Source organism: Chanodichthys erythropterus, chromosome 4 (assembly GCF_024489055.1).
Source record: "Chanodichthys erythropterus isolate Z2021 chromosome 4, ASM2448905v1, whole genome shotgun sequence".
Classification (NCBI taxonomy): domain Eukaryota; kingdom Metazoa; phylum Chordata; class Actinopteri; order Cypriniformes; family Xenocyprididae; genus Chanodichthys; species Chanodichthys erythropterus.
In genome coordinates, this window is record NC_090224.1 from 28,207,207 (window position 1) to 28,234,374 (window position 27,168).

The following is a 27,168-nucleotide window of genomic DNA, read 5'->3' on the forward strand; positions in this document are numbered from 1 at the left end:
ACAACAACTTCCTGTTTCATGGCGAAACATCGAACTTTGCCAGGTCGCCACGGACACGCCTTTCAGCGAAAACTCTAGATCTTTGCAATTTAACGTCTCAAAGGCCTTTAGATTAGACTGACCAAATATGATGTTGATCTGATTAAAGCTCTAGGAGAAGTTCGTTAAAGTACAACGTCTGGAAATGGCAAAAACTGCACAAATTTTGCAAAGAAGATTCAAAATATCTGACTTCCTGTTGGTTTTCAGATTTCACCCCAAGAGACGTTTTTGTAGGTATTGGGCTGTTAGATGTGTGTACCAAATTTCATACCTGTTCATGAAACGTAGTGTCAGGGGCACTTCGTTGAAATTTTTTAGGTGGCGCTATCGAGCCATTTTGCCACACTTAATTCTGAAATCTATATCAGACGTAAATTTTCACCACTTCTGACGCATCTGCAAAGTTTCATGAGTTTTCGAGTATGTTTCGGCCCTCAAAAAAGTGATTCACCTTACATGGCGAAACATCAGACTTTGTTGGTCCGCCATGGACACGCCCTTCAACGAAAACTCAAGATCTTTGCAATTTAACGTCTCAAAGGCCTTTAGATTAGACTGACCAAATATGATGTTGATCTGATTTAAGCTCTAGGAGGAGTTCGTTAAAGTACAACATGTGGAAATGGCAAAAACTGCCAAAATTTTGTAGAGAAAATTCAAAATATCTTACTTCCTGTTGGGTTTACAAACTTTAAACCCAGGGGCTTTTTTGTAGGTATTGGGCTGTTACATCTGTCTACCGAATTGCATAACTGTACGTGAAACGTAGCACGAAGGGCGCTTAATTGAAATTTTGTAGGTGGCGCTATTGAGCCATTTTGCCACACCTAATTCTGAAACCCATATCAGATGTAAATTTTCACCACTTCTGACGCGTGTGCAAAGTTTCATGAGATTTTGAGAACGTTTAGGCCCTCAAAAATGCGATTCATTTTGGAGAAGAAGAATAATTGGCTGAGCAATTCCAATAGGGTCCTCACACCATCGGTGCTCGGGCCCTAATAATAATAATAACAATAATAATAATAATAATAATAATAATAATAATAATAATAATAATAATAAACGGCGCAATTCCAATAGGGTCCTCACACCATCGGTGCTCGGGCCCTAATAATCCTTAGGGGATCAAGAGGGCCCTGCGCGCTTAATTCGCTTGGGCCCTAATAATCCTAAAGAAAACAAAAGGGCCTTCAGCCCCTTGGGCTTTGGCCCTAATAAGCCCCTGAAATTTAGTAAAAATACTGATTCCTTATAAGGAGCAAAAAAGGCTGCATAGCTACCCTCACACATGATAGATAACTCAATAAAAGTCTTGGATAAAGAAAAAAATAAAAGATCGGATAAAGATAAGCACTTTGTTGATGTTGGATCTATTTCAGGTACCTAAAACTATATACATACACACACTCTCATACATAATGATGACCTGGATAATATAGGAAGACATTTATTGGATCTTAATTTTAGTTTTAAAAAGTTATATATTACTATTTGTCAGGTTCAAAAAGGCTTTCAAATTTTTGGATGACAATAAATCAGCTGGCCCTGATCAATTAGAATCATTATTCTTAAAATTAGCTGCAGATTTTATAGCGGTTCCTTTGACATTTTTAATCTTTCACTTTATTTAAATGAAATTCCAAAAGGTCTGGAAATCTGCCTATGTTATTCCATTGTTAAAAGGAGATCTCATGAAAATGGATAACTATAGGCAGATTTCTAAACTTTGCATTCTGTCAAAGGTTTTTGAAACTCTTAGTAGTGAACAACTGTCAACTTATTTAGCTGAACATAATATTTTAAAATCACAGAATCTGTCAGGTTTTGGGAAAAACAGCCAACTACAGCTGGAATTAAGGTCTTGACAATGACATTGAGGCACTTGACAAACAATATAATTGTGCATCACTTTTTATTGATTTATATATGAAACTGTTGATTTTAGCTAACTGACGTCTAGAGTCAAATTAACAGAATTAACCAAAAAAATCATATCCTGGCTTGAACATTTTTTAATGAACAGGACACAATGAGTGTGAACGGTGGTCACTCATCCGCACCTTTACAGATGACCTGGATGTTCCTGTTCTAGGGCCTCTACTTTATCTACTTTATCTTCTTTATTTAACATTAGATATGATAATTTTAATTTCTATGCTAAAGACACAGTGATTTACTGTAATATGGGTGCATTACATCAAGATGTGTTTATTACAGTTTTCGTAGTTTTAATCTCAGACTGTTTATTTCCTACTTAAATAAAGGACAATAAATAAACAGAACAATGAATAGGTAATTATAATAATGTATTATAATGCATTGTATGATCGCATGAACAATTGTAATCAGTTATAAAGTGCATTACAAGGCATAATTAATGCCTTAAAAATATTTTTAATGCATTATATATAAAGGCTTTAAGTGCTACCAAAAACTGTACTTTAGAAAGTTAGAGTACAATCAAACAATTCCTTAACATTGTTTTGTAATATGTAAAGTAAGCAAAAGGCAACTTACAATTACCTGCTGGTCGGATGAGATGGATTCCAGAGCTTTCTGGATCACACGACATCCGTACATCTGCAGAGCCAGCGGCAACACATGGCCACGGATACGAGTTGCCAGAGCCAGTTTCTGATCTGCACTGCCGAACTGCAGCAGATAAACAGAGAAAGCAGTTACTTTCAGCAAGACAAAAAATCATCACAAACATAATTGTTTTTTTTTTTTTTTTAAATTTTAGTTTATTATATATTAGGGCTGTCAACGTTAACGCATTAACACGTTAACGCATATGTAATGTACAATAACTTTACAAAACCTCTGAAGATTGACCATGCCCATCATACAGGCCCAATTGGAAACGCACACTCGTCCTTGGACTATGGTGGCCAGACCTCTTCACTGTCCAGATAAAGAGAAAATTCTGAGTCTTGCAAGGCTGTATTTGCCTTTGGTGTACAACGGAGCACACATAATTGTCTTCCTGGACTTCACCTCTGCGGTTCTGAAAGCAGCGTAAGGCTTTCAACACTGTGAGCAAAAGACTCAAGGAGGCTAATGTTTGATATGGGTTGCTCTTTCCTGCTTGCCTTATGACTCACAACTCATCTAAACATGTCTTTGACACTGCTGAGAAGGCACAAGCATTTGTTAATCTAGGTGGCGAGGACAGCTCGGCACAGTATGAATAGCTATGTTGTTCTAATAGTCAAAAGGTTGGGTAAGACTCAGTGACCTTTAAGTTTTTGGTCCTTTTTCATCTCCTGGACCTAAATGAGTATATGTCCATAGTTGGAGCAGATCAGTTTGATCTGCATGCTTGTTAACTTTCCATTTATATTTATTTAAAGGAATTGTTCACACAAAGTCATTAATTAGTCACTCTCATGTCATTTCCAAATCTGAGAGCTTTCTATCCCTCCATAGACAGCTACGCAACTAACACTTTGACGCTTCAAAAAATTCATAAAGGGATCTTAAAAACAATCTATATGAATTGAGTGGTTTAGTCCAAATTTTCTGAAGAGACTCGATTATTTTATATGATGAACAGATTTAATATAGGCTTTTATTCACATATAAACATTGATCAGTGAACATAAAAAGATCAACCGAACCTGCTTGACACACAAGAACAAACAAGCTCAAACTTGCTGAGTAACACACAAAAATGAACTGGTTCTTGCACGTCAAGCAAGCAAGCTTGAGCTTCCGTTTACCACAACTAATGTCTGAGTTGATGAATGTGAATATAAGCCTGAATTCAATCAAATTTGGACTAAACATACATCCACATCAACTGATTCTAACGGCCACTGAAAGAAATTATAGTCTGCCCCGACCCAGATTCCACATTAAGATAAGTGGTTGATCATGCTGACTCCCCAAAATGGCTTAATTATTATAGAGAAAAATAAAAGTCATCAGGTATGTTGTTTCTGCACCATTTGGGGTGATCACATCTTGAGCAAATGATAATCAATTGTAGAATGGGAATAGGTGTGGGACACAGAGAACCATCTCAAACAAAGAGGTTTCTCAACTTCATTAACATACAGACCACAGCTAATACAACAGGAGCAACTTGATTTACAGGAGGAGTAGTAAACCGTAACAGGATAAAAGGTTTGAGATTTGGATGTTCGGGGCTCATTCCGACTCCGATGAACGCAAGGTACTACATGTACTTTGTCACTGCTACGCTGCAATAAACTTCATCAAGATCTTCAACGTCCTCATCGTTTTTTCTTACACCACTATATTTGTCACTGGCTTAACTGCTTCCAAACGCTTTACTTTTTAAAAATATTTATGCCTTTAACTATGATGATACTGCTTTTTGGTGGCGATATTGGACCCTGCTTTGGACAAATTTCTGATCTGCACAGACCCCTCTCTTAATTCTATGTCGGTCATTAAACTCCTTGAGTCACTGGATATTGTTAATATATATGGGTTTATATTAACTTTTTTTTTTTTTATTTAGTACTGCCCTTTGGAGCAACAGAAGATACTTTCATGTTTCCCGGAATACAAATGAAATATTAAAGCTGAAAGCAGCATTTACCGGGGTTCAAACATTTAAGGCCTTTAAGCACATATGCATAAAAAAGATACTTTAAATTTAAAAAGATATTTAAGTTTTATTTAGCAAGCATGTAACCACCTAAATCATAGAAGGAATTGACCATTTTCAGCCAAAACAGGCAATTTTCCATTGAAAATATATGGATTTTAAAATATTTAACAGTTATAGCACCACCTATGGTCTGATCTCCAATTTTTATTTTAAAAGTTGAAATGGTAAAGTTCAACTTTTTTTGATAATTATTAATCTAGAGAGTCCATAGAATTGTCCTACACTAGTTTCGTTCAGATCGGGCAAAAAACCTAGGACTAGCAAAAGTAGGTTTTTCACATATTTGTGAATAATTAATGAACGATTTGATTGACAGCATTGGTTCTTGAGGCAAAGTTGTTCAGCATGAGGAGATCTATCAAATGATATGCATATTGTGTGGTTTTATGAAACACCATGTGATTACCGAGGCGCAAAACTCGTTAGCGCCAACTTGTGGCCGATTTCTTTCAAAATTCTTACAGACCTCTAGGACTATGAGTCGAACATGCCCATTAAGTTTCGTTCCGATCGGCCTCCGTTAACCTGGTCTAATAGGTGCTCAAAATTCATTGGCCAATGGTGGCCATGTTTTTTGAGATACGCCAATGTCCTCATAGACAATCATGCCCCCTTGGACCTTGGACACTGCATGCCAAAATTTCAAGTCAATTTGGACTAACGGTTGCATACAGCTGTTTTTATGTATTACAGCCGTTTTTTTTGTATGTATTTTCAAGTTATAGCGTCACCTAGTGTCCAATTGACTTTTTTTTTATTGTGACCAAAAACTGCACATTTTATTGCTGTAGCGCCACCTATTGGCCGATTTTGGTCATAATTTGTCAACCTCTCGATTTTTGTACTATCATTTGACAAAGTTTCAAGTCTGTAGGTCTTACGGTTTAGGCTGCACGATGCGTTTTACGGCGGAACAACAATAATAATAAAAATCCTTACAATTATAATAGGGTTTCAGCACTTACGTACTTGAACCCCTAAAAATCCTTACAATTACAATAGGGTTTCAGCACTATACGTGCTTGAACCCCTAAATAGCTGCAAGCAGCAATTACGAGGCCAAGCAAAAAAGGCACAACAAGCCAGCCAACATAGCTGGGAGCATTAGACCAACTGCAACAGTGAGCAATTAAAGACCTATTAAGATCATTTAAAGGTGCCCTAGATTGTTTTTTTTACAAGATGTAATATAAGTCCTAGGTGTCCCCTGAATGTGTCTGTGAAGTTTCAGTTAAAAAAAACCCATAGATTTTTTTTTTATTAATTTTTTTAACTGCCTATTTTGGGGCATCATTAATTATGCACTGATTTTTTTCAGCACGGCCCCTTTAAGAGATGCGCTTCCTCTGCCACACGAGCTCTCAACTATATATACATCGCATAAACACAGTTCACACAGCTAATATAACCCTCAAATGGATCTTTACAAGATGTTCGTCATGCATGCTTCGAATTATGTGAGTAAAGTATTTATTTAGATGGTTACATTTGATTCTGTGTTAGTTTGAGGCTATGCTCTGTGGCTAACGGGCTAAAGCTAACATTACACACTGTTGGAGAGATTTATAAAGAATGAAGTTGTGTTTATGAATTATACAGACTGCACATGTTAAAAAATGAAAATAGCGATGGCTCTCATCTCCGTGAATACAATAAGAAATGATGGTAACTTTTTACCTCATTTAACAGTATATTAGCAACATGCTAATGAAACATTTAGAAAGACAATTTACAAATATGACAAAAAATATCATGATATCATGGATCATGTCAGTTATTCTTGCTCCATCTGCCATTTTTCGCTATTGTTCTTGCTTGCTTACCTTGTCTGTGCACAGATCCAGCCGTTAATACTGCCTTTCCTTGTCTAATGCGTCGAATGGGCTGGCATTATGCAAATATTGGGGTCATACATATTAATGATCCCGACTGTTATGTAACAGTCGGTGTGATGTTGAGATCCGAGTGTTTTCCGGAAGTCTTTTAAACAAATGAGATTTACATAAGAAGGAGGAAACAATGGGGTTTGAAACTCAATGTATGTCTTTTCCATGTACTGAACTCTTGGTATTCAACTATGATGAGGAAAATTCAAATTCTGATTCTAGGGCACCTTTAAGGCAAAATGTTGGAAAATGATATATACAGTCAATAATATATACAGCTCTGGTCGCGTCGCTGGAAAACACATTGTGTTGTGCCACTGAGGAAACGAGCACCAACGATATGTCTCTGAATGACAACAGACCGAGGCGAGTGATACTTCCTCATGCATAATAACACAATTATAATCTTTTGCATACTACAGTGCAGGGATTGGATTAACACTCTGAGGTATCGCCGGTGATACCACCGCGGTTTTTTTCTTACCAGTGTGAAAGACACTCAAAATACTCTGTCAATGTTGCACGTACAATTAAGAATTATACACCATTTTAATCTGTTGAATATCTTCTTTAATTTGTGTACACTCAGAGTAAAAACAAAATGTTATGCTTTTTGTAAAATAAAGAAAACTAACATGATGCGTGATCTCTCGTCTCCCTCTCAACAAAGTCCAATCTGATAGTTCTCAGAAAATTAACTGTAACTTAGTGAATACTAATGACAAAAAAAAAAAATAGACTTGTTTTAAATCGTGCAAGTCAAAAAAAATAAATAAATAAATAAAAATAAAATCTGTGTTTATGTAATCTGTATGAAAAGAGAGCCATGTCAGAAGTCCGTGATTCAGCTCATTATCTGCTAATGTGGCCACGCCCACGGAGCCAGCACTATTCAGAGGCAAATTCAGTCAATACATGTATACATCGCCTCAATCGTGTTAAAACCATGGTTAGCGATCTCTAGAAGACATGCAGTTAGTTCCTGGTGGTTCTTCTTCTTTATATGGATTTGTGGCCTAAAGGTGCACAGAGCACCCTCCGGCTGCAAGTATGAATTGAAAACACAGTATCCAGCACTCATAGTGATGACAATAAATATAGAATAAATATTACTCCTCTGTACAGAAAATTGACACACATATAAGAATCCATCAATAGTTCCCCAAATGTGCATGCTTTTAAGCTAAAAGCCTATATGAAATGCCATAGAGGTAACAATTGTTCAGACACTTTGCATTACAGAAATACAATATATTTTAAAGAATATAATAGAATACCATTATTTTAAATTGAGCTAAGACATGATTACAGAGGGTTTTTTCACAGCCTACCTGACTGAAAGGCCTCATTAATATGCAAGTCATTTCAGGTCATTATTATGTGATTATTTTGTCTTAGGTGAGAATCACCCATTATTCATGATGATTCACACCTCCACGCATACTGTGTTTCTTGACAAAGAGTGTCTTACAAAAACTAAATCAATATATTGTTTTATATGAAGGAGTAGGCAGCATAATTTTTACATAATTCTGAAGCAAAAACTCTAGTCTACAACCTCCAATGCCCAGAAGTCTTGTGAATACAGATTTAATATACTTTTTTTTGGCCTAATTTCAGTGACTTAAGTTTTTTGTTTTTTCAATAACCATGCATAAACGTTATTCCTTCAAAAACACAAACATGTACATACATGTTCCTCACATATTATGGTAGCCTAGTTTGTGCTGAATACAGTGTAATGACACTTGTGTCATTAATGTGTTTAAGAACAACTGAAAAAAGCACAAATGTAAGGACATGTCAAAACTTCTCCAGGCCCCAAATCAGCCTCAGACTCCAGAGGGTTAAATGAGCTTTATGTCATGAATATATGTCGAGAATCGCTCAAAACGGTCTACGTCAGCATGTCCGACCATGCCCATACTTGGGCCGAAAGTACATGATTACGTCAGATTTTGCGACGTTGCTCCGACTCAGCTTTTCAAACCGGAAGACAGAAATCACTCTGAAAAAAGCAAAAATAACTATTTTTCACTTTTGAATAACATTAATGAGTACCTTTAGTGTTTTCAATGATGTGCAGCCTATACATACGTTTACATCTAAAAAAAAAATGTTTTGGGGTTTCATGACCCTTTAAGAGTTCCTTTCACTGGAACTAAGTGGCCAAGCCCAACCACTGAAGAACAACCCCACACCATAATCCCCCTCCACCAAACTTTACACTTGGCACAATGCAGTCAGGCAAGTACCGTTCTCCTGGCAACTGCTAAACCCAGACTTGTCCATGGGATTGCAAGACAGAGAAGCATCACTCTAGAGAACACGTCTCCACTGCTCTAGAGTCCAGTGGCGCCATGCTTTACACTACTGCATCCGACGCTTTGCATTGCACTTGGTGATGTAAGGCTTGAATGCAGCTGCTCGGCCATGGATACCCATTCCATGAAGCTCTCTACGCACTGTTCTTGAGCTAATCTGAAGGTCACACAAAGTTTGGAGTTCTATAGCTATTGACTCTCCAGAAAGTTGACAACTTCTGCGCACTGTTCACCTCAGCATGCGCTGACCCCACTCTGTGATTTTACATGGCCTACCACTTCGTGACTGAGTTGTTGTTGTTCCCAATTGCTTCCACTTTGTTATGATACCACTAACAGTTGACCGTGGAATATTTAGTAGTGAGGAAATTTCATGAATGGACTTATTGCACAGGTGGCACCCTATCACGGCACCACGCTTGAAATCACTGAGCTCCTTAGAGGGACCCATTCTTTCACAAATGTTTTAGAAGCACTCTGCTACCTAGGTGCTTGATTTTATACACCTGTGGTCATGGAAGTGACTGGAACACCTGAATTCAATGATTTGGAGGGGTGTCCCAATAATTTTGGCAATATAGTGTATTATATCGTGGACTTTATACCAACGTATTATCATACCGTGAGATTCTGATATCAATACAACCCTAAAACATACCGATCGATCAACTCTTCTGCACTTTTTATTGGTAGCAAACAGCGTTGCATTACTGCACGTGCCCTCTTCTGGATTGGAGTATGAATCGCCTGTGACTGACTGTATTCATTGTGTAACTGTATCGGCACACTATTTCTGTGTCTATTTCAAAGTAACTTCATTTTTAACATTCATATTCAAGTGGTTGAAACTTTTACCTGTTAACAACGGAGCCTGATGGGGAAAGAGTAACTGACCGAATGAGTAACAGGATTCATGCACATCCTCGAAATGCCGTAAAACTGAATTAACCTGGTCCATTTCTGGGCAAAACATTTTAAATATGAATTACCTCAAAGAACTTCTGTATAACGTAGTTCCCAAAGACATCAGTCATGAGTTGGTAAGCGGCCTGTAGGATCTCCCCAAACACCATCTGCCTCTCTGCAGGAGTTGCACGCTCCAACTTCTGCTGAATAAACCTGGACATTGAGAAAAAGATCTTTCTTACTTATACAGAACACATACAAAAGAAAAAAAAAAAAATGCTCAAAATGCTCGAATAGAGAATACTCAAAATGGAGAGAGTTCCCAAACTATCATTACATTATTTTCCAGGATATTCATTTCATATTATGTATTATAGTAGCATTAAGTTGTTATTTTTGCATTATTTCCATACATGCATGATCAAAAATATAGTGTCAAAAGCTGTGTCAAATTTTTTTTTTTTTTTTTTTTTTTTTTTTTTTTTTTAAATGTATCCGGTATTATGAAAAATACTTGGGTACTTTATAATAATGTTCAGATATAAGTCATTTATGAATTATTAGTTAATGATTAACAAATAATTTACAAAACATGAATATACATTTATAAATGATTGATAAGTGATATACTACACTGCGTTCCAAATTATTATGCAAGAGACAAATCAGTAAGATTTCTGTACAATAAACATTCAGATTTTAGTTTTTCTAAGAAATTTTTTATTTTATTTTATTTTTTTTTATCCATGTCTTTTTAGATAACTGGTATCAATCTCAGACAAAATAATTTGCCAGATCTATGGAAACCCTACTTAGAGGTTGTCCCACATTATTAAGCAAGTCACAGTTCTCATACAGTATGGGGAGGAAGAAAGATCTTTTTGAAGATGAAAAGCATTAAATGGTGCAATGTTGTGCAAAAGGCATGAAAACAAATATATAGCCATTTTAGTAAAAGTGGCTCCGCCCTTAACATACGTTTTGGTGCCCCTTAGCGACTGTGAATCAAAATTTCAACTTTTTTTTAATAACTTTTGATATTCAGACTCCATAGAACATGTCTGCACTGGTTTGGTTCCGATCGGACGAAAAACCTAGGACTAGTTCGCAAAAGTAGGTTTTTGACAAAATTCAAAATGGCGGAAAAATGTTCATACCGATGAAATCGGAGATATATGTTTTGTTCGTCAATGTCTCAGCTTTCCAATGATATAAGACACTTGATTCTGTGATACACTGTTTAGGAGTTATGAGCCATTTTGCGCATTTGATCGCTGTAGCGCCAATTTGGCGTCATACGTTGTCAACCTCTCCTCTATTTTTGTACTATCATTTGAGAAAGTTTCAAGTCTCTAGCATTTACGGTTTAGGCTGCACGATGCATTTTACAGCAGAAGAAAAATAATGGTGTCCTCAGAGTATGCCCATACATATGTGTGCCAATTTTGGTGTAAATATCTCATTACGTTTTTAAGTTATAGACACTTATATATAAGAGAGCATAAAAAATGACCCATGAAAGACTTTGATTGGATTTTTTTGCCACTTCCTATCAAAATTTTGACATTTGGGCTTTAACATATAGTAAACCAACTTAGGTTCCGTGTTTCCTACGGTGGTTTCGTCTCGATCGGACTAACGGTTTCGAAGATATTCGCAAATGTTTTTTAAGCGCTAAATCACAACGTGGCACAAACCATTTTCCGAAACCTGGCAAGTCTGATATTGCTGAACTCGGCAAGGATTCAGGAGTCTAAAGATATATCTCCTGTCGAAATAAGTCGATCACATCCAGAGTTGTATACAGTTTCATCCAAAAGCATTAAAAACACAAGTTTTTTTTTTTTTTTTAATTTTCTAACAGTTATAGCACCACCTATAGTCCGATCTCCATAAAAATCGGTGTGCTTCTGTATAGTCATACTCTGCATGTGTTCACCAATTTTCGTGAAGTTCTGAGTTTTCGTTTAGGTTTGGGTATATTTAGCCACGCCCACTTTCTAAATGACCCCGTTATAGCGACCCAAAGGGTAAAGTTCAACTTTCTTTTGATAATTATTGATCTGGAGAGGCCAGAGAATTGTCCTGCACTGTTTGTTTTTTTTTCCAATTGGGCGAAAAACCTAGGACTACTTCGCAAAAGTAGGTTTTTAAAATATTCATGAATAATTAATGAACGGTTTGATTGACAGAATTGGTTCTTGAGGCAAAATTGTTCAGCATGAGGAGATCTATCAAATGATATGCATATTGTGTGGATTTATGAAACACCAAATGATTACCGAGTCGTTAAAGTCGTTAGCGCCAACTAGTGGCCGATTTCTTTCAAAATTGTTACAGACGTCCAGGCCCACGATTCGATCATGCACACCGAGTTTCGTTCCGATTGGCCTCCGTTAACCTTGTCTAATAGGTGCTCAAACTTCATTGGCCGATGGCAGCCATGCTTTTTGAGATACGCCAATTTCCTCAGACAATCATGCCCCCTTGGACCAAGACACTGCACGTCAAATTTTAAGTCAATCGGACAAACGGTTGCATAGCTATAGCTGTTTTTATGGTTTTTTTCGCATTATAGCGCTTTTTTTTTTTATTTAACCAAAGTCTGAGCTTATACATATATGTACCAAGTTTAGTGAAGATATTCCATTCCATTCCATTCAAGAGTTATCGCTAAAAATAGCATTTGGCTAACTTTAACATAGATGTTTTTTGGTGTTCCGTTTCGTGCAAAATTCGAAATTTCACCTTTTTTTTGATAATTATTGATATTCAGTGTCCAGAGAATATTTTTGCAGTGGATTGGTTCCGATCGGTTGAAAATCCTAGGACTAGTTCGCGAAAGTACGTTTGGGCTTCGGGTCAATTTTACGGAAAAACGGTGCGTCGTAGAGTTAAAAAAGGCACAAGACAATTTTGTTCGTACTAACCCAAGGATTGCAACGATGTACAGTTTTTGAGTCTACGTCAAGCGGTTTACGAGCTATGGCCAAAAATGTCTGAAAATTTTGTTTTTTGCGCTGTAGCGGCCCCGTTTGGCCGATTGGGTTAAGACTTTGATAGGTTCTCACCAAATTGAGCACTACAATCTGGCCAAATTTCAAGTCTCTAGGCCTTATGGTTTAGGCTGCACGATCAGTTTTACGGCAGAATAATAATAATAATTAAAGCTGCAAGCAGCATTTACCGGGGTTCAAGCCTTTAAGGCCTTTAATAAACACATATGTGCAAAAAGATATTAAGCTTTATTTAGCAAGCATGATACTGCTTAAATCACAGATGAACAGCTATGATATATGCTAAATCAAACACAGAGAAAGAGAAAGAAAAGGCTTAAACAATAATACGCATGCTTACACATACACAAACACACCACTTATTGGCTCACTTTCATTACTTTCAGTATCTGTTTTGTGTTTTGTGTGTCTGAACATTCCTTGGAGAGATATATGGCTTTCAGGGACACTTGGTGAAGGACACATTTTGAAATGACCCGTTTATATCCACTAATGCAAAAGTTCAACTTTTTTTGATCATTATTAAACAACAGAGTCCAGAGAATTGTACTGCATTGGTTTTATTCAGATTGAGCAAAAAACCTGATTAGTATGCAAAAGTAGGTTTTTAAAATATTCTTGAATGAACAATTTGATTGACAAAATAAATGATGGGTAACAAAATGTTTACTCCAGGTCTCCATAAAGTTTCACATAATGTGGCACAATTGTCATTAATACATCAACCGAAATTAAGTGATGCATTTTGACAAAATGTGATTGTAATCATTAATAGTGATTTTATCAAGTCTAAATATGGATTATAGAACAATATGACAACTTTAACCAGCAGGTGGCAGCAAAGGACCAGTCATTAGCCTACTTTCATGGTCTGGTTTTGGTTTTGTACATTTTCCATGACTGCATTAAACATGTTTACACACACATTGTTGTAGATATTTGAAATACATGATAGGTAAGAAAATCTTATTGCAAGTCTTGTCTTTTTCACACCAAAATAATGAATGAATGAATGATGAATAGGAATTTGGTTTATCGCTTATATCTCAGGAACAGGACATCGACATTGATAGAGCTCAACGGGCCCTGTGGAACGAGACCATCGCGGGGACAGTGAGAGTTGGGGGTCGGAAGTTACGCCTGGTCTAATGCGTATCTTTTTGTGCTTATATCTCAAGAACGCCCTGACTAAATCGCACCAATCTTGAATTGAATCTAGTTGGGGAAAGGGACTTTCCAACGAGCCCTTCCCCAAGGTCCTGGGAGGTAGGGCTCGGGAGTTACGGCCGTTTAAATTCGGGGTTCCCGCGAACTCGCGATCCGCGTGGGGGCGTTCCCAAGGCCCGCGACGGATGTGGCCGCTCAAAGGCCCGGAGGGGACCTTGCCATCCGAGTTTGAGCTCGCGGGGACTTTCGGTTCCTGAGTTAGAAGCAAAAATGTACCGGGATGTGACGTCATTGGCGGCCGCCATTTTAAATCGCGCCCGCTGGATTTTGGCTAATATCTCGGCGAAAATTCAATGAAAATGCATGAAATTCATAGTGTGGACAGACATCATCTAGACGGTTCAAATGAGCTCAGTGATGGCTGGATTGGTTGAGATTTCGTTTATAAACATAGGGATATTGTAATTTTTCATCATTGTAGCTGTTATAACTTCTATACCTGATGCCCAATCGTCACAAATTTGTCATGCTTATTTAGAACAATATTTGGCATATGCTCACTTATTTTCGTGAAGTTCTGAGTTTTCGTTTAGGATTTAAAGGCTTTTGAGTACATTTTGCCACACCCACTTTCTAAATGACCCAGTATAGCAACCCAAAGGGCAAAGTTCAACTTTTTTTTGATAATTATTGATCTAGAGAGTCCATAGAATTGTCCTACACTAGTTTCATTCCGATCAGGCAAAAAACCTAGGACTAGTTCGCAAAAGTAGGTTTTTCACATATTTGCGAATAATTAATGAAATTTTTGATTGACAGCATTGGTTCTTGAGGCAAAGTTGTTCAGCATGAGGAGATCTATCAAGTGATATGCATATTGTGTGGTTTTATGAAACAACACGTGATTACCGAGGCATAAAACTCGTGAGCGCCAACTTGTGGCCGTTCTTTCAAAATTCTTACAGACCTCTAGGACCATGAGTTGAACATGCCCATCGAGTTTCGTTCCGATCGGCCTCTGTTAAGCTGGTCTAATAGGTGCTCAAATTTCATTGGCCGATGGCGGCCATGTTTTTTTTATATACGCCAATGTCCTCATAGACCCTCATGCCCCCTTGGACCAAGACACTGCATGCCAAATTTCAAGTCAATCGGACTAACGGTTGCATAGTTACAGCCGTTTTTATGTTTTTGTCAAGTTATAGCGCCACCTAGTGTCCAATCGACGCAATTTTTTGACGTGACCAAAAATTGAGCCCATACATATGTGTACCAAGTTTGGTGCAAATATGTTATTTTGTTCTGGAGTTATAGCCATTTTGTGGCGCCCCCTTAGCGACCGTGAATCAAAATTTCAACTTTTTTTTAATAATTGTTGATATTCGGTCTCCAGAGAACATTTCTGCACTGGTTTGGTTCCGATCGGGCGAAAAACCTAGGACTAGTTCGCAAAAGTAGGTTTTGGACAAAATTCAAAATGGCGGGAAAATGGGACCTCGCAGAGCGAATCTGATCTACACTTTTAACCGCCTTGACCCAAGGATTCCAAATATGTAATTACGACAAAACGGTTTAGGAGTTATGAGCCATTTTGCGCATTTGATCGCTGTAGAGCCACCTATTGGCCGATTTGGGTCATACTTTGTCAACCTCTCCTCGATTTGTGTACTATCATTTGACAGTTTCAAGTCTCTAGCACTTACGGTTTAGGCTGCACGATGCGTTTTACGGCAGAAGAAAAATAATAATAAAAATAATCCTAACAATTACAATAGGGTTTCAGCACAACGTGCTTGAACCCCTAATAATAATAATAATAATAAAAATCAGGACAAATACAATAGGGTTTCAGCACTACGTGCTTGAACCCCTAAAAATAAAAATCCTAACAATTACAATAGGGTTTCAGCACTTCGTGCTTGAACCCCTAATTAATGCTGCAAGCAGCATTTACCGGGGTTCAAGCATTTAAGACCTTTAAGCAGATATGCATAAAAAGATACTTTAAAGTTTAAAAGATATTTAAGTTTTATTTAGCAAGCATGTAACCACCTAAATCATAGAAGGAACTTACCATTTTCAGCCAAAACAGGCAATTTACCATTGAAAATATATGTATTTTAAAGCTTTTACAGTTATAGCACCACCTATGGGTCGATGTCCATAAAAATCGGCATGCTTCTTTAGAGGCATATGCTGCATGTGCTCACTTAATTTTGTGAAGTTCTGAGTTTTAATTTAGGAACTATAAGCTTTTGAGTACATTTTGCCACGCTCATTTTATAAACGACCTTGTTATAGCAACCGAAATGGTAAAGTTCAACTTTTTTTGATAATTATTGATCTAGAGTGTCCATAGAATTGTACTAAACTGGTTTCGTTCCGATCGGACGAAAAACCTAGGACTAGTTCGCAAAAGTAGGTTTTTCACATATTTGTGAATAATTAATGAACGATTTGATTGACAGCATTGGTTCTTGAGGCAAAGTTGTTCAGCATGAGGAGGTCTATCAAATGATATGCATATTGTGTGGTTTTGTGACACACCACCTAAACTCTGGAACAATCTTCCTAGCATTGTTCGGAAAGCAGACACACTCTGTCAGTTTAAATCTAGACTAAAAACACATCTCTTTGCTCTTGCATACACATAACACATTACCAATACATTAACATTTTTCAAATCCATTAAAGGATTGTTACGCTGCAATATTTAGGTCGGCCGGAACCGAGAACATTTCCTATAACACTAGATATACCTGTACATCAGAATAAGAATGGCATCTCCGCTAATATCTGTCTCTCTGCTTATCCTGAGGTTTGCCGGGTGCTGGATTCAGGCCGTATGTATCCAGATCAGATGGAGAACCTGTGTCTGGACCTGACTACAACGTAGCCCAGGAGACAATGGGCCTACAGACCCAGTTCTGGCTGCATCTATAATTCAGATTTTTAATCCCCGTATCCGCTTACATATATTTATATATAATCTATTTTTAATCTCTATAATAAAAATGTATAATTCATATTTTGATCTCCATATCCATTTACATATATTATATATATCTTCCAAGGGGTTTTTTCCCAGTGCTAGCACGCTGGGTTTTTCTCCTAGGGGGTTTTTTCCACCCCTGGGAGTCAGCCGACATTGGCTTAATGTAGCACCATCTTGTATATGTTACATATTACCACGCTTGGTTGTACAGCTTATTTTTAACCACTTCCCTTTTTCTGTGCTTCTAATATGTAAAGCTGCTTTGAACAATTACCAATTGTAAAAGCGCTATATAAATAAATTTGACTTGACTTGACGTGATTAATGAGGCGTAAATGGTTTGCAAATGGTTTAGGAGTTATTGGCGATTTTCTACTTTTGATTGCCACCTATTGGCCGATTTGGGTCATACTTTGTCAACCTCTCCTCGATTTTTGTACTATCATCTGACAAAGTTTCAAGTCTCTAGCACTTACGGTTTAGGCGATCAGTTTTACGGCACGGGAAAAATAATAAAAATCAGGACAATTACAATAGGGTTTCAGCACTACGTGCTTGAACCCCTAAAAATCAGGACAATTACAATAGGATTTCAGAGCACTTCGTGCTTAAACCCCTAAAAATCCCAACAATTACAATAGGGTTTCAGCACTTCGTGCTTGAACCCCTAATAAATATAGCTGCAAGCAGCAATTACGGGGCCAAGCACAAAAACGGTACAATAAGCCACCCAACATGGCTGTGAGATCAGTGCAACAATGAGCAATTAAAGACCCATTAAGATCATTTTAGGCAAAAGAGCTGAAAAATGATCAAAAAAAAGGATTTACTGGTTCATCACTTTCGACCAATAGGTGGCACTGTGACCAAATTAATGTGGTATGGTCAGAGTGAGGTGACAATGACACTTGCAAAGTTTGGTGTCAATATGTCAAAGCATTGCAGAGACATTGATGTATTGACTTGAAATCTATAATTTTTTTGTCGACATGGTCTGAAGATGATACGGTTCAATTTGGTGAAAATCGGAGTAATGGTCTAGGAGAAAATACAGCATTCGTAAAATACAGCATTTTAACACAAAATTCAAACTGGCTGAAGGCCAAAATGGACGATATGCAAAAATTGGATATCATTCGACTCGGCATGACTCTGAATCCATCGAGAAATTTATGATTTTTGGACAAACCCATCAGAAGTTATAAGCAAAAATATAAATTTTTCATATATCCGCTCCAGTAGGTGGCGCTGTGCTGAAACACTGCATGATGGCTCAGGTCATGTTTGTGATGACATGTACCAAGTTTGGTCTGAATACGATAAAGCGTTGCAGAGATACAGCCTTATGTCCATTTTCGCAAGTACTACGTACAATTTGTTCGTGTCTTTTTCGAAAACGGTTGTAGGAATCAACTTGAATGAAACTTAGGTCGGCATGGTCTGAAGATGATCTGGTTCAATTTTATGACGGAAAATGATGTCATAGGGTCCAACCCTTACGGTTCAAAAGTTATTAGCATAAACATAAGTGCAACTTTGGACAGCCGGTTGCGCTAGAGGGATTGAGTTAGAGACTCCAAATTTGCTATGGACAAAGGTCAGACTTACCTCTAACTGTGTGCCAAATTTATATAGACTTAGACTTCAAGAGCAGAAGAAGAAGAAAAATCGAAAATAAAAAGAACGCCAACAGATACAATAGGTGCCTGAGCACTTTCGGTGCTTGGCCCCTAAAAATCAGGACAATTACAATAGGGTTTCAGCACTTCATGCTTGAACCCCTAATAATAATAAACGGAGCAATTCCAATAGGGTCCTCACACCATCGGTGCTCGGGCCCTAATAATAATAATAATAAGGGCCAAAGCCCGGTGGCACCGCCACCCATGTGGCTTCAGGACAACTGTGCATGGTGGGCAATGGGCATTTAAAACAGTTAAGCATAAAAGGACTGTCAAATTCACTCCACATTTACTGCACTACAAGGTAGCGCTATAGAGCCCCTCCTCCCTGCCCATTTCTAAGGCTTTGCCCATGTCTACTGGCTAACAATCCTGATGTGTGTGTGGAGTTTCAAACAATTTCAAGCATGCTAAGAGTCTCAAAAGCATTCAAAACCAATATAAAAGTTTGATGCGTTGCCAAGGCAACTGTGTTTGAGATATCACAATTCTTTTCAAAGGTCTACATCTGACATGTTTTGACATTATTTAAATGAAGTTTGAAGCAAATAGGGTAAACATAAGATGGTGATCTCAAAACATGCTGAAAGTAACATTTCCTGCTGCCAGTTGGTGGCGCTATAACTTTGACTCACAATAGTCACATCTATGTGATCAGCATTGTAGAACAAAGACACAGCCAAAGATTCATCAAAATCAATTAATGTATGCAGAAGTTATAACACTTTGTTTCCCTTTTCTTGCTATTAATTCGTTGCCCCGCCACGGCCAAACCATTTGAGATATCCAAAATCTGTTTGCAATTAAACAACTTCAATGTATTAGCACCAAGTAAAAAAAGCTTGGTGTAAATTGTATAAACCCTGTTGGAGTAGTAGTATTAAATTCAAAGCCTGTTTTTTTTTTTTTTTTTCAAAAAATTAACATTCAAACCAAAATAGCTGAGTTCCTGTTGGTTGGAGCTAATGAATGTAAATTAGAAAATTGTCCGGCTTGATGAGTACAATATGTGTACCGAGTTTGGTGACTGTAGGAAAAAAGAACTGCCCCACTTTTGTCAAAAGGTGGCGCTACTGAGCCCCACCACGCCCATTTCTATGTCTACTGGTTGACAATATTGATGTGTATATCGAGTTTCATGCAATTTGAAGGATGTTAAGAGCCTCAAAAACACTCAAGAATATTATTAAAGTTTGATGTGTTGCCATGGCAACAATATTTAAAATATCAAGAATCCTGTCACAGGTCTACATCTGCTGTGTATTGACATTACACTGATGAAGTTTGAAGCAAATCAGGTAAACAGAGTGAACTCAATGCATTTTGAAAGTGACACACTTCCTGCTGCCAGTTGGTGGCGCTATAACTTTGACTCACAATAGTCACATCCATGTGATCGGACTACTACAACCAATGCACTCGTGAAGTTTCATAAAGATCAATCAATGTATGCAGAAGTTATAACACATTTCCTGTTTCCCTTTTCTCGCCATAAATTCGTTGCCTCGCCACGGCCAAACCGTTCGAGATATCAAAAATCCGCTGGCAATTTTTAATCATCAATGTCTTGACTTCATGCTGACCGAGTTTGGTGGCGATCGGATTAATCGCCTAGGAGGAGTATATCAAATTCCAGAGCATGCGTTTTTCAAACAACCCTTAATAGCTGACTTCCTGTTGGCGTGGCGTTTAACTTAGAGTGCGAAAGTTGTGCGGCCCGATGAGGTCTATATGTGTACAGAGTTTCATACTAATATGTGCAAGCGTGTTTAATATATGGACCAAATTTTCAGACTTTTTTCAAGGTGGCGCTGTTGATCCCCCCTGCCACGCCGGGGTACCAGCTTCTGCCCAGCCCTGATGGCCGTGGATTCCAATGTGTGTGCCAATTTTCAAGAGTTTTTGAGCATGTTAAGGCCCCCAAAAAGCCCCGGAAGAATGAAAAAAAATAAAATAGCTGCGAGCAGCGATGACGGGCCAAAGCCCGGTGGTACCGCCACCCCGGTGGCTTCAGGGCAACTGTGCACGGCGGGCAATGGGCATTCAAAACGGTTAAACATAAACGGACTATGTCAATTTCACACCACATTTACTGCAGCAGCTTTTACTTCAGCCAAGTTTTTAGTGTTTTTGGTCCAAACAGCATATTATTAACTTTGAACAATTTCAACTGCCAGAAGACTGCTTTTACACTACAATTTTCCACTTTAGATCAAGTTTTAGAATAACAAATATTTTCTTACATATATTTCCCTGTAAGCTTGCCTCCTTTAAGATTAAAAATACATTATTTTTATTTATTTTTTTTTTACTCCTACTGCGAATACCTTATTAAAATCATACACATATTTCTTTCAAACCATATTAAGGCTGTGCACTATAAGTTAATGTTGTGTTATACCAAACTATTATTTTAAAATGTATTATATCATAATATTTACAAATAAATAACTACACACAAAATATTGCATTGTACCCTAAACAATGCAATTTTATTTTCCAAGTTTTACAGTACATTAAAAGTCATGCAATGAAAACATAGAATCAATCCGCTTTATTCAGTGCCTAACACAGCTATTTTGTCATTCGAACTTAGAAAAAGACAAAGACTGACAGTTTTTTAAAATCTTTTTACTGATCTGAAATATAGTACCTTCATTTTGAATTAATTCAGGTTCAATTACTAAACATTCAATAGTAATTTAATTTAAATCAAACAATGAGTGCAAAATATCATCCTACTCTGCCATGTCTGTTTTTTCTCAGACAAACCCTAAAAAAATTCTAGAGTAAATTACATATTGTTATTTGTGCAAACTTCACAGTGCTCTGAGAAATCTAATTTAGCCTTAATGCGAATGTCTGTGATTGCTGATGTTGTATCCACCTTATTCCAACGCCCCATGACGCTTTGCACGAATTATGGGAGTAATTTACGTTAAGCTGTAAACAGTCAGTGATAGACACTATGAACGCAGTAATGCGTTTTATTTTTAAACTGGGTACAATGAGATGACATTATTCTACTCACCCTTCAACCAACGAACAATAAATGGACAGTTAAAAGTGTAAAAGCATCAACAAGGTAATTTCAACAGGCCATGAAAAGGTGTGATTCTTTCCACAGCAATAACGGATGAGTTGAACATATGCTATAGTGATATATATGCAATATGTAATATGTTGCCTTAATAAAAATGTTCATGAACTTCAGCATTGTGTGATACTATTTCAAAGTGATTTCCATTTTAATAAATTGTATTTACCTGTAAAACAAACCTGGAAAGAGACGTGAGGCTTTGAGGAGATTCTTTGTGCATTCCAGTGAATTATTAATGGGATGTATTGTAACTTATATAGAAAGAACAGACCACAAATGTGCAGTATATGCTGTCCTTTTTCATACTATTACAGCAGTATGCAAAGAGACAAAATAAAATATTCTGGAGGATAGAAAGCAGCTGCTGAAAAGAGCTCTTGCCATAGATATTTTTGTTATAACATGTTATATTACAATACCAAGCGTTATGTAATTCTCATGATGTCTGAAAATAAAACATGAAATAAAAATTGACAGTTTATGTTTTTGACCTCCCTGAGCTGTTGTTTGTGGTCCAATCTTATGCACCAAAAGCATGCTTTTGCAGTGTGTTTTTATATTTGAATTAACCCTAATTAATCAAACTAATAATGTAATAATATGTTGTCAGTGGCCTACAGATGAACTGGCCTGATTAGCTGCTTCAGATGTGTTTGAGTAAGGGTTGAGAATAAACTCTTAAGCACAGTGAGGCTGTAAAACTCTCTCTCACTTTCACTCAAACACACACACACACAGAGAGGGGTGGGGGGTGGGGGGGGGACGAAACCCTACGTCTAAGAGAGCTTATGTGTGTGCGTAAGAATGTTTGAAAAATTCACATTTAAACCAAAATATCTGACTTCCTGTTGGTCAGAGCTAATGACTGTAAATGAGAAAGTTGTCCAGTTTAATGAGAACAATAAGTGTACCGAGTTTGGTGACTGTAGGTTAAACTAAACCCCCCACTTTTGTCAAAAGGTGGCGCTGCAGAGCCCCTGCTCCCCACCCGTTTCTAAGGCTTTGTCCATATCTACTGTATGACAATAATGATATGTGTGTCGAGTTTCATCCAATTTGAAGCATGTTAACGGCTTCAAAAACGCCCAAGAATATTATAAAAGTTTGACGTGTTGCCAAGGCAATTATGTTTGAGATATAACAATTCTTTCAAAGGTCTACATCTGCCATGTTTTGACATTATTGTGGTGAAGTTTGAAGCACATCGGATAAAAATAAGATGGTGATCTCAAAGCATTTTGAAAGTGACACTTCCTGCTGCCAGTTGGTGGCAGTATAACTTTGACTCACAATAGTCACATCCATGTGATCGGACTATTACAACCAACACACTCGTGAAGTTTCATAAAGATCAATCAATGTATGCAGACGTTATAACACATTTCCTGTTTCCCTTTTCTCGCCATAAATTCGTTGCCTCGCCACGGCCAAACCGTTCGAGATATCAAAAATCCGCTGGAAATTTTTCATCATCAATGTCTTGACTTCATGCTGATCGAGTTTGTTGGTGATCGGATTAATCGTCTAGGAGGAGTATATCAAATTCCAGAGCATGCGTTTTTCAAACAACCCATAATAGCTGACTTCCTGTTGAGGTGACGTATAACTTAGAGTACGAAAGTTGTTCGGCCCGATAAAGTCTATATGTGTACCGAGTTTTATACTTGTATGTGCAAGCGTGTTTGATATATAGACCACGTTTTCTGACTCAATTCAAGGGGGCGCTGTCGAGCCCCTCTGCCACGCCCGGGTACCAGCTTTTCTCCGGCTGTAAAGGCCGCGGGTTCTGACCTGTGTGCAAAATTTCAAGATTTTTGAGTATGTTAAGGGCCCCAAAAACGTGGAAAAAAATAAATAAATATAGCTGCAAGCAGCGATGACGGGCCAAAGCCCGGTGGCTCCGCCACCCCGGTTGCTTCAGGTCAGCTGTGCATGGCAGGCAATGTGCATTTAAAACAATTAAACATAAAAGGACTATGTCAATTTCAAACCACATTTACTGCAGCGGCTGATGCTCCTATGATGACAAACCACAAAACCCACATGCATGAGATTGTTTAAATTGAGATGACTTTCATGTCACAGTATGTTATAAGTCTATTTCAAATGAGTGCAGAATATCATCATAATCTGAAATGTCTGGGTTTTTTCTCACTGTGAGTTCAGGCTGCATGATTTTAGCCCCGATTTTATCTCGCAGACAGGTTTTGTGAAATCGCAGACAAATGCCCGAAATCACAGGCAAATCAGTGCTCTGTTATGCGAGTGCTCCGTCACAGTCTCTCCAACCATTTCCTCCTCCATATTCTTCTTTTATTTTTCTTGTTTTCGCTGCAAATCAGCACACAGGCCATTCGTATTGCAAGCTTCTTGCGGGTTACCGTTTTTAATAATAAACCCAGTCTCACTTGAGAACTCCGGTCTTGCATACGTGATATTGTGTTGTTTCCTTGTCACATCTCCCGTGTGTTTGGCAGTGAAACGTAGTTTGAGTGCCAGACAGATGTGTCGGCGATTCTTCCTATTCTAAATTCATGCAGTGTGAAACCTTCCGTCGCGATCCATCATGCATTTTGAACACAACAACAACTGAATCGAAAGCGAAAGTAATGCAGTCTGAAAAGGACAGTGACCAGACTAGTTTGAAAATCATGCAGTCTGAAGTCGGCTTCAGACAACCCCTATAAAAATTCTAGACCAAATTATATACTTTTATTTGTGCAAACTCCACAATGCTGTGAAATAACTAATCCAGCCATAATGTGAATGTCTGTGATTGCTGATGTTGTATAATCCTCACACTTCTATTCATGTGTTTTTTGACCTCCATGAGCTGTTGTTTGTGCACCAATCTTATGCACCAAAAGCATGCATTCATTTAATTTAATATGTGTGGTATAAGATAAAAAATAAAATGGAAAAATAATAAATAATAAATAAAGCCAAATCACAGAACCTGCAAAGACAATTTTAATGTCAATCTCAGGTATTAATAAGATTCATGTCTTGAATTTGCTGCTCACTTATGCATGTTTATTTTAAACAGCGACTTTCATAATCATGTGAAATTTTACTGAAACAGGGTTTTTTAATAAATTTGAATTATATCAGTAAATAAATAATTAAAAAATTCTCATTGTAATTGTTAAAAATAAATAACTCAATATTTAGAAAAAAATAAGACTGTAAAGCACACATATGCATACACAGTGAGAGAAAAAGATATATATAGACAGTGTGACACAGACATAGACCCACACACATACAACCCCCACCCCCACCCACCCACCCACACACACCCCCGAATGAGCCTGAGGTAATATGGGGGATGACAGAGAGAGAGAGAGAGAGAGAGGGAGACTGAGACATACTAAGAAGATAATTTTAAACAAATAAACAAAACAAAAAAACATCTGAATTATACGGAAGCCCTGAACCGCATGGTGAAAAAAAAAAAAAAAAAAACTTGGTAGGGAGAAAAAAAAAAAAAAATCGAAATGTTATCTCGTTATTTAAACATAATAAGTCGTTATAACGACATAATATCTCGTTATTTCAAGATATTAAGTCGATATAACGACATTATCTCGTTATTTCAAGATATTAAGTCGTTAAAACGACATAATATCTCGTTATTTCAACATAAGTCGTTATAACGACATAATATCTCGTCATTTCAAGATATTAAGTCGTTATAACGACATATCTCGTTATTTCAACATAATAAGTCGTTATTTCAACATAATAACTCTTCATTATCTATCAAGTATGATAAAGGAGGTGTACTTATTAACGTCCCCAGTGGCGCAATGCTAAATATTGGATCGCCAGTCTAGCTTTTACTGCGATCGCCGCGGTTTCGAATCCGCCTTTTGCCGAGTTTGTTCTTCTCTAGTTTCACATCACATATCAAAAAAGGCATTTATTTTCAATAGAAATTAAAACAATGTTATAAAAGTGCAAATAACCTGCCTAACGAGTGTTTAATAACATTAAACGTATTTATTGGGCAGGGTTAGCAGCATGTTCGATATTACACACTAGAGGGCAGAATAAGACAGGGAATCAATTAAAGAATGCAATAGTTATGTTGAACTACTGTTACAATTTGGTGCTCCAAAATCCCAGAGGTTTATCATGGGAATTTGCGTTCATCCCAGGCTAACCTTTATTGAGGTTAAATTTATTAGACCATAGTAAATAAAACAATTTACAGTGCAAATGTCAGGGGTGTCAAACTTACAGCCCGGTGTCCAATCTGATTTGAACTATAATAAAACATAGAGATGCACTAGTCCAGGGGCCAAAAACGTTTTTAAGCGGGGTTTTTATTATTATTCTGGGCTTGCAAACAAACTGCTTTGTAATATTTTCTAAAGATATAAAAATAAAAATAGGTGCTAATATATTGAAATAATAGGACAAGGAGTATCTATTTACAGTAAGTGCAAATAGCGTCCCTTGTTGACAAACACTCTTTACAGTATAGCTCCAGTGTAAACATAAGATGGTGATCTCAAAACATGCTGAAAGTAACATTTCCTGCTGCCAGTTGGTGGCGCTATAACTTTGACTCACAATAGTCACATCTATGTGATCAGCATTGTAGAACAAAGACACAGCCAAAGTTTCATCAAAATCAATTAATGTATGCAGAAGTTATAACACTTTGTTTCCCTTTTCTTGCCATAAATTCGTTGCCTCGCCACGGCCAAACCGTTTGAGATATCCAAAATCTGTTTGCAATTAAACAACTTCAATGTGTTAGCAACAAGTTAAAACAAGCTTGGTGTAAATTGGATAAACCCTGTAGGAGTAGTAGTATAAAATTCATAGCCTGTTTTTTCAAAAAATTAACATTCAAACAAAAATAGCCGACTTCCTGTTGGTCGGAGCTAATGAATGTGAATTAGAAAATTGTCCGGCTTGATGAGAATAATATGTGTACCGAGTTTGGTGACTGTAGGAAAAACTAACCCCCCCACTTTTGTCAAAAGGTGGCGCTACTGAGCCCCTCCACCACGCCCATTTCTATGGCTTTGTCCATGTCTACTGGTTGACAATATTGATGTGTGTGTCGAGTTTCATGCAATTTGAAGCATGTTAAGAGCCTCAAAAACACTCAAGAATATTATTACAGTTTGACCTGTTGCCATGGCAACAATATTTCAAATATCAAAAATCCTGTCATAGGTCTACATCTGCTGTGTATTGACATTACACTGATGAAGTTTGAAGCAAATCAGGTAAAAATAAGAGGGTGATCTCAAAACATTTCAAAAAGTGATACACTTCCTGCTGCCAGTTGGTGGCGCTATAACTTTGACTCACAATAGTCACATCCATGTGATCAGACTCCTATAACGAACACACTCGTGAAGTTTCATAAAGATCAATATATGTA

At 37.4% G+C, this 27,168-nt stretch overlaps 1 protein-coding gene across 14 annotated transcripts in view; it reads right to left on the bottom strand.

Moving 5' to 3' along the window:
• Window positions 1–27,168, bottom strand: part of pum2 (pumilio RNA-binding family member 2) — a 351,446-nt gene that overhangs the window by 135,699 nt on the left and 188,579 nt on the right. For 9 of the 14 annotated variants that reach the window (XR_010894994.1, XM_067384670.1, XM_067384668.1 and 6 more), the window contains 2 exons: window positions 9,887–10,016; window positions 2,563–2,697 (listed from right to left, as the gene is read on the bottom strand). Coding sequence is in view for 13 of the 14 variants with exons in the window: in XM_067384670.1 (XP_067240771.1) it covers window positions 2,563–2,697; window positions 9,887–10,016 (265 nt within the window). In the remaining variant the exon portion in view is untranslated. The remainder of the gene's footprint in view (window positions 1–2,562; window positions 2,698–9,886; window positions 10,017–27,168) is intronic. The other 5 variants (XM_067384671.1, XM_067384675.1, XM_067384665.1 and 2 more) reach the window with 1 other exon arrangement.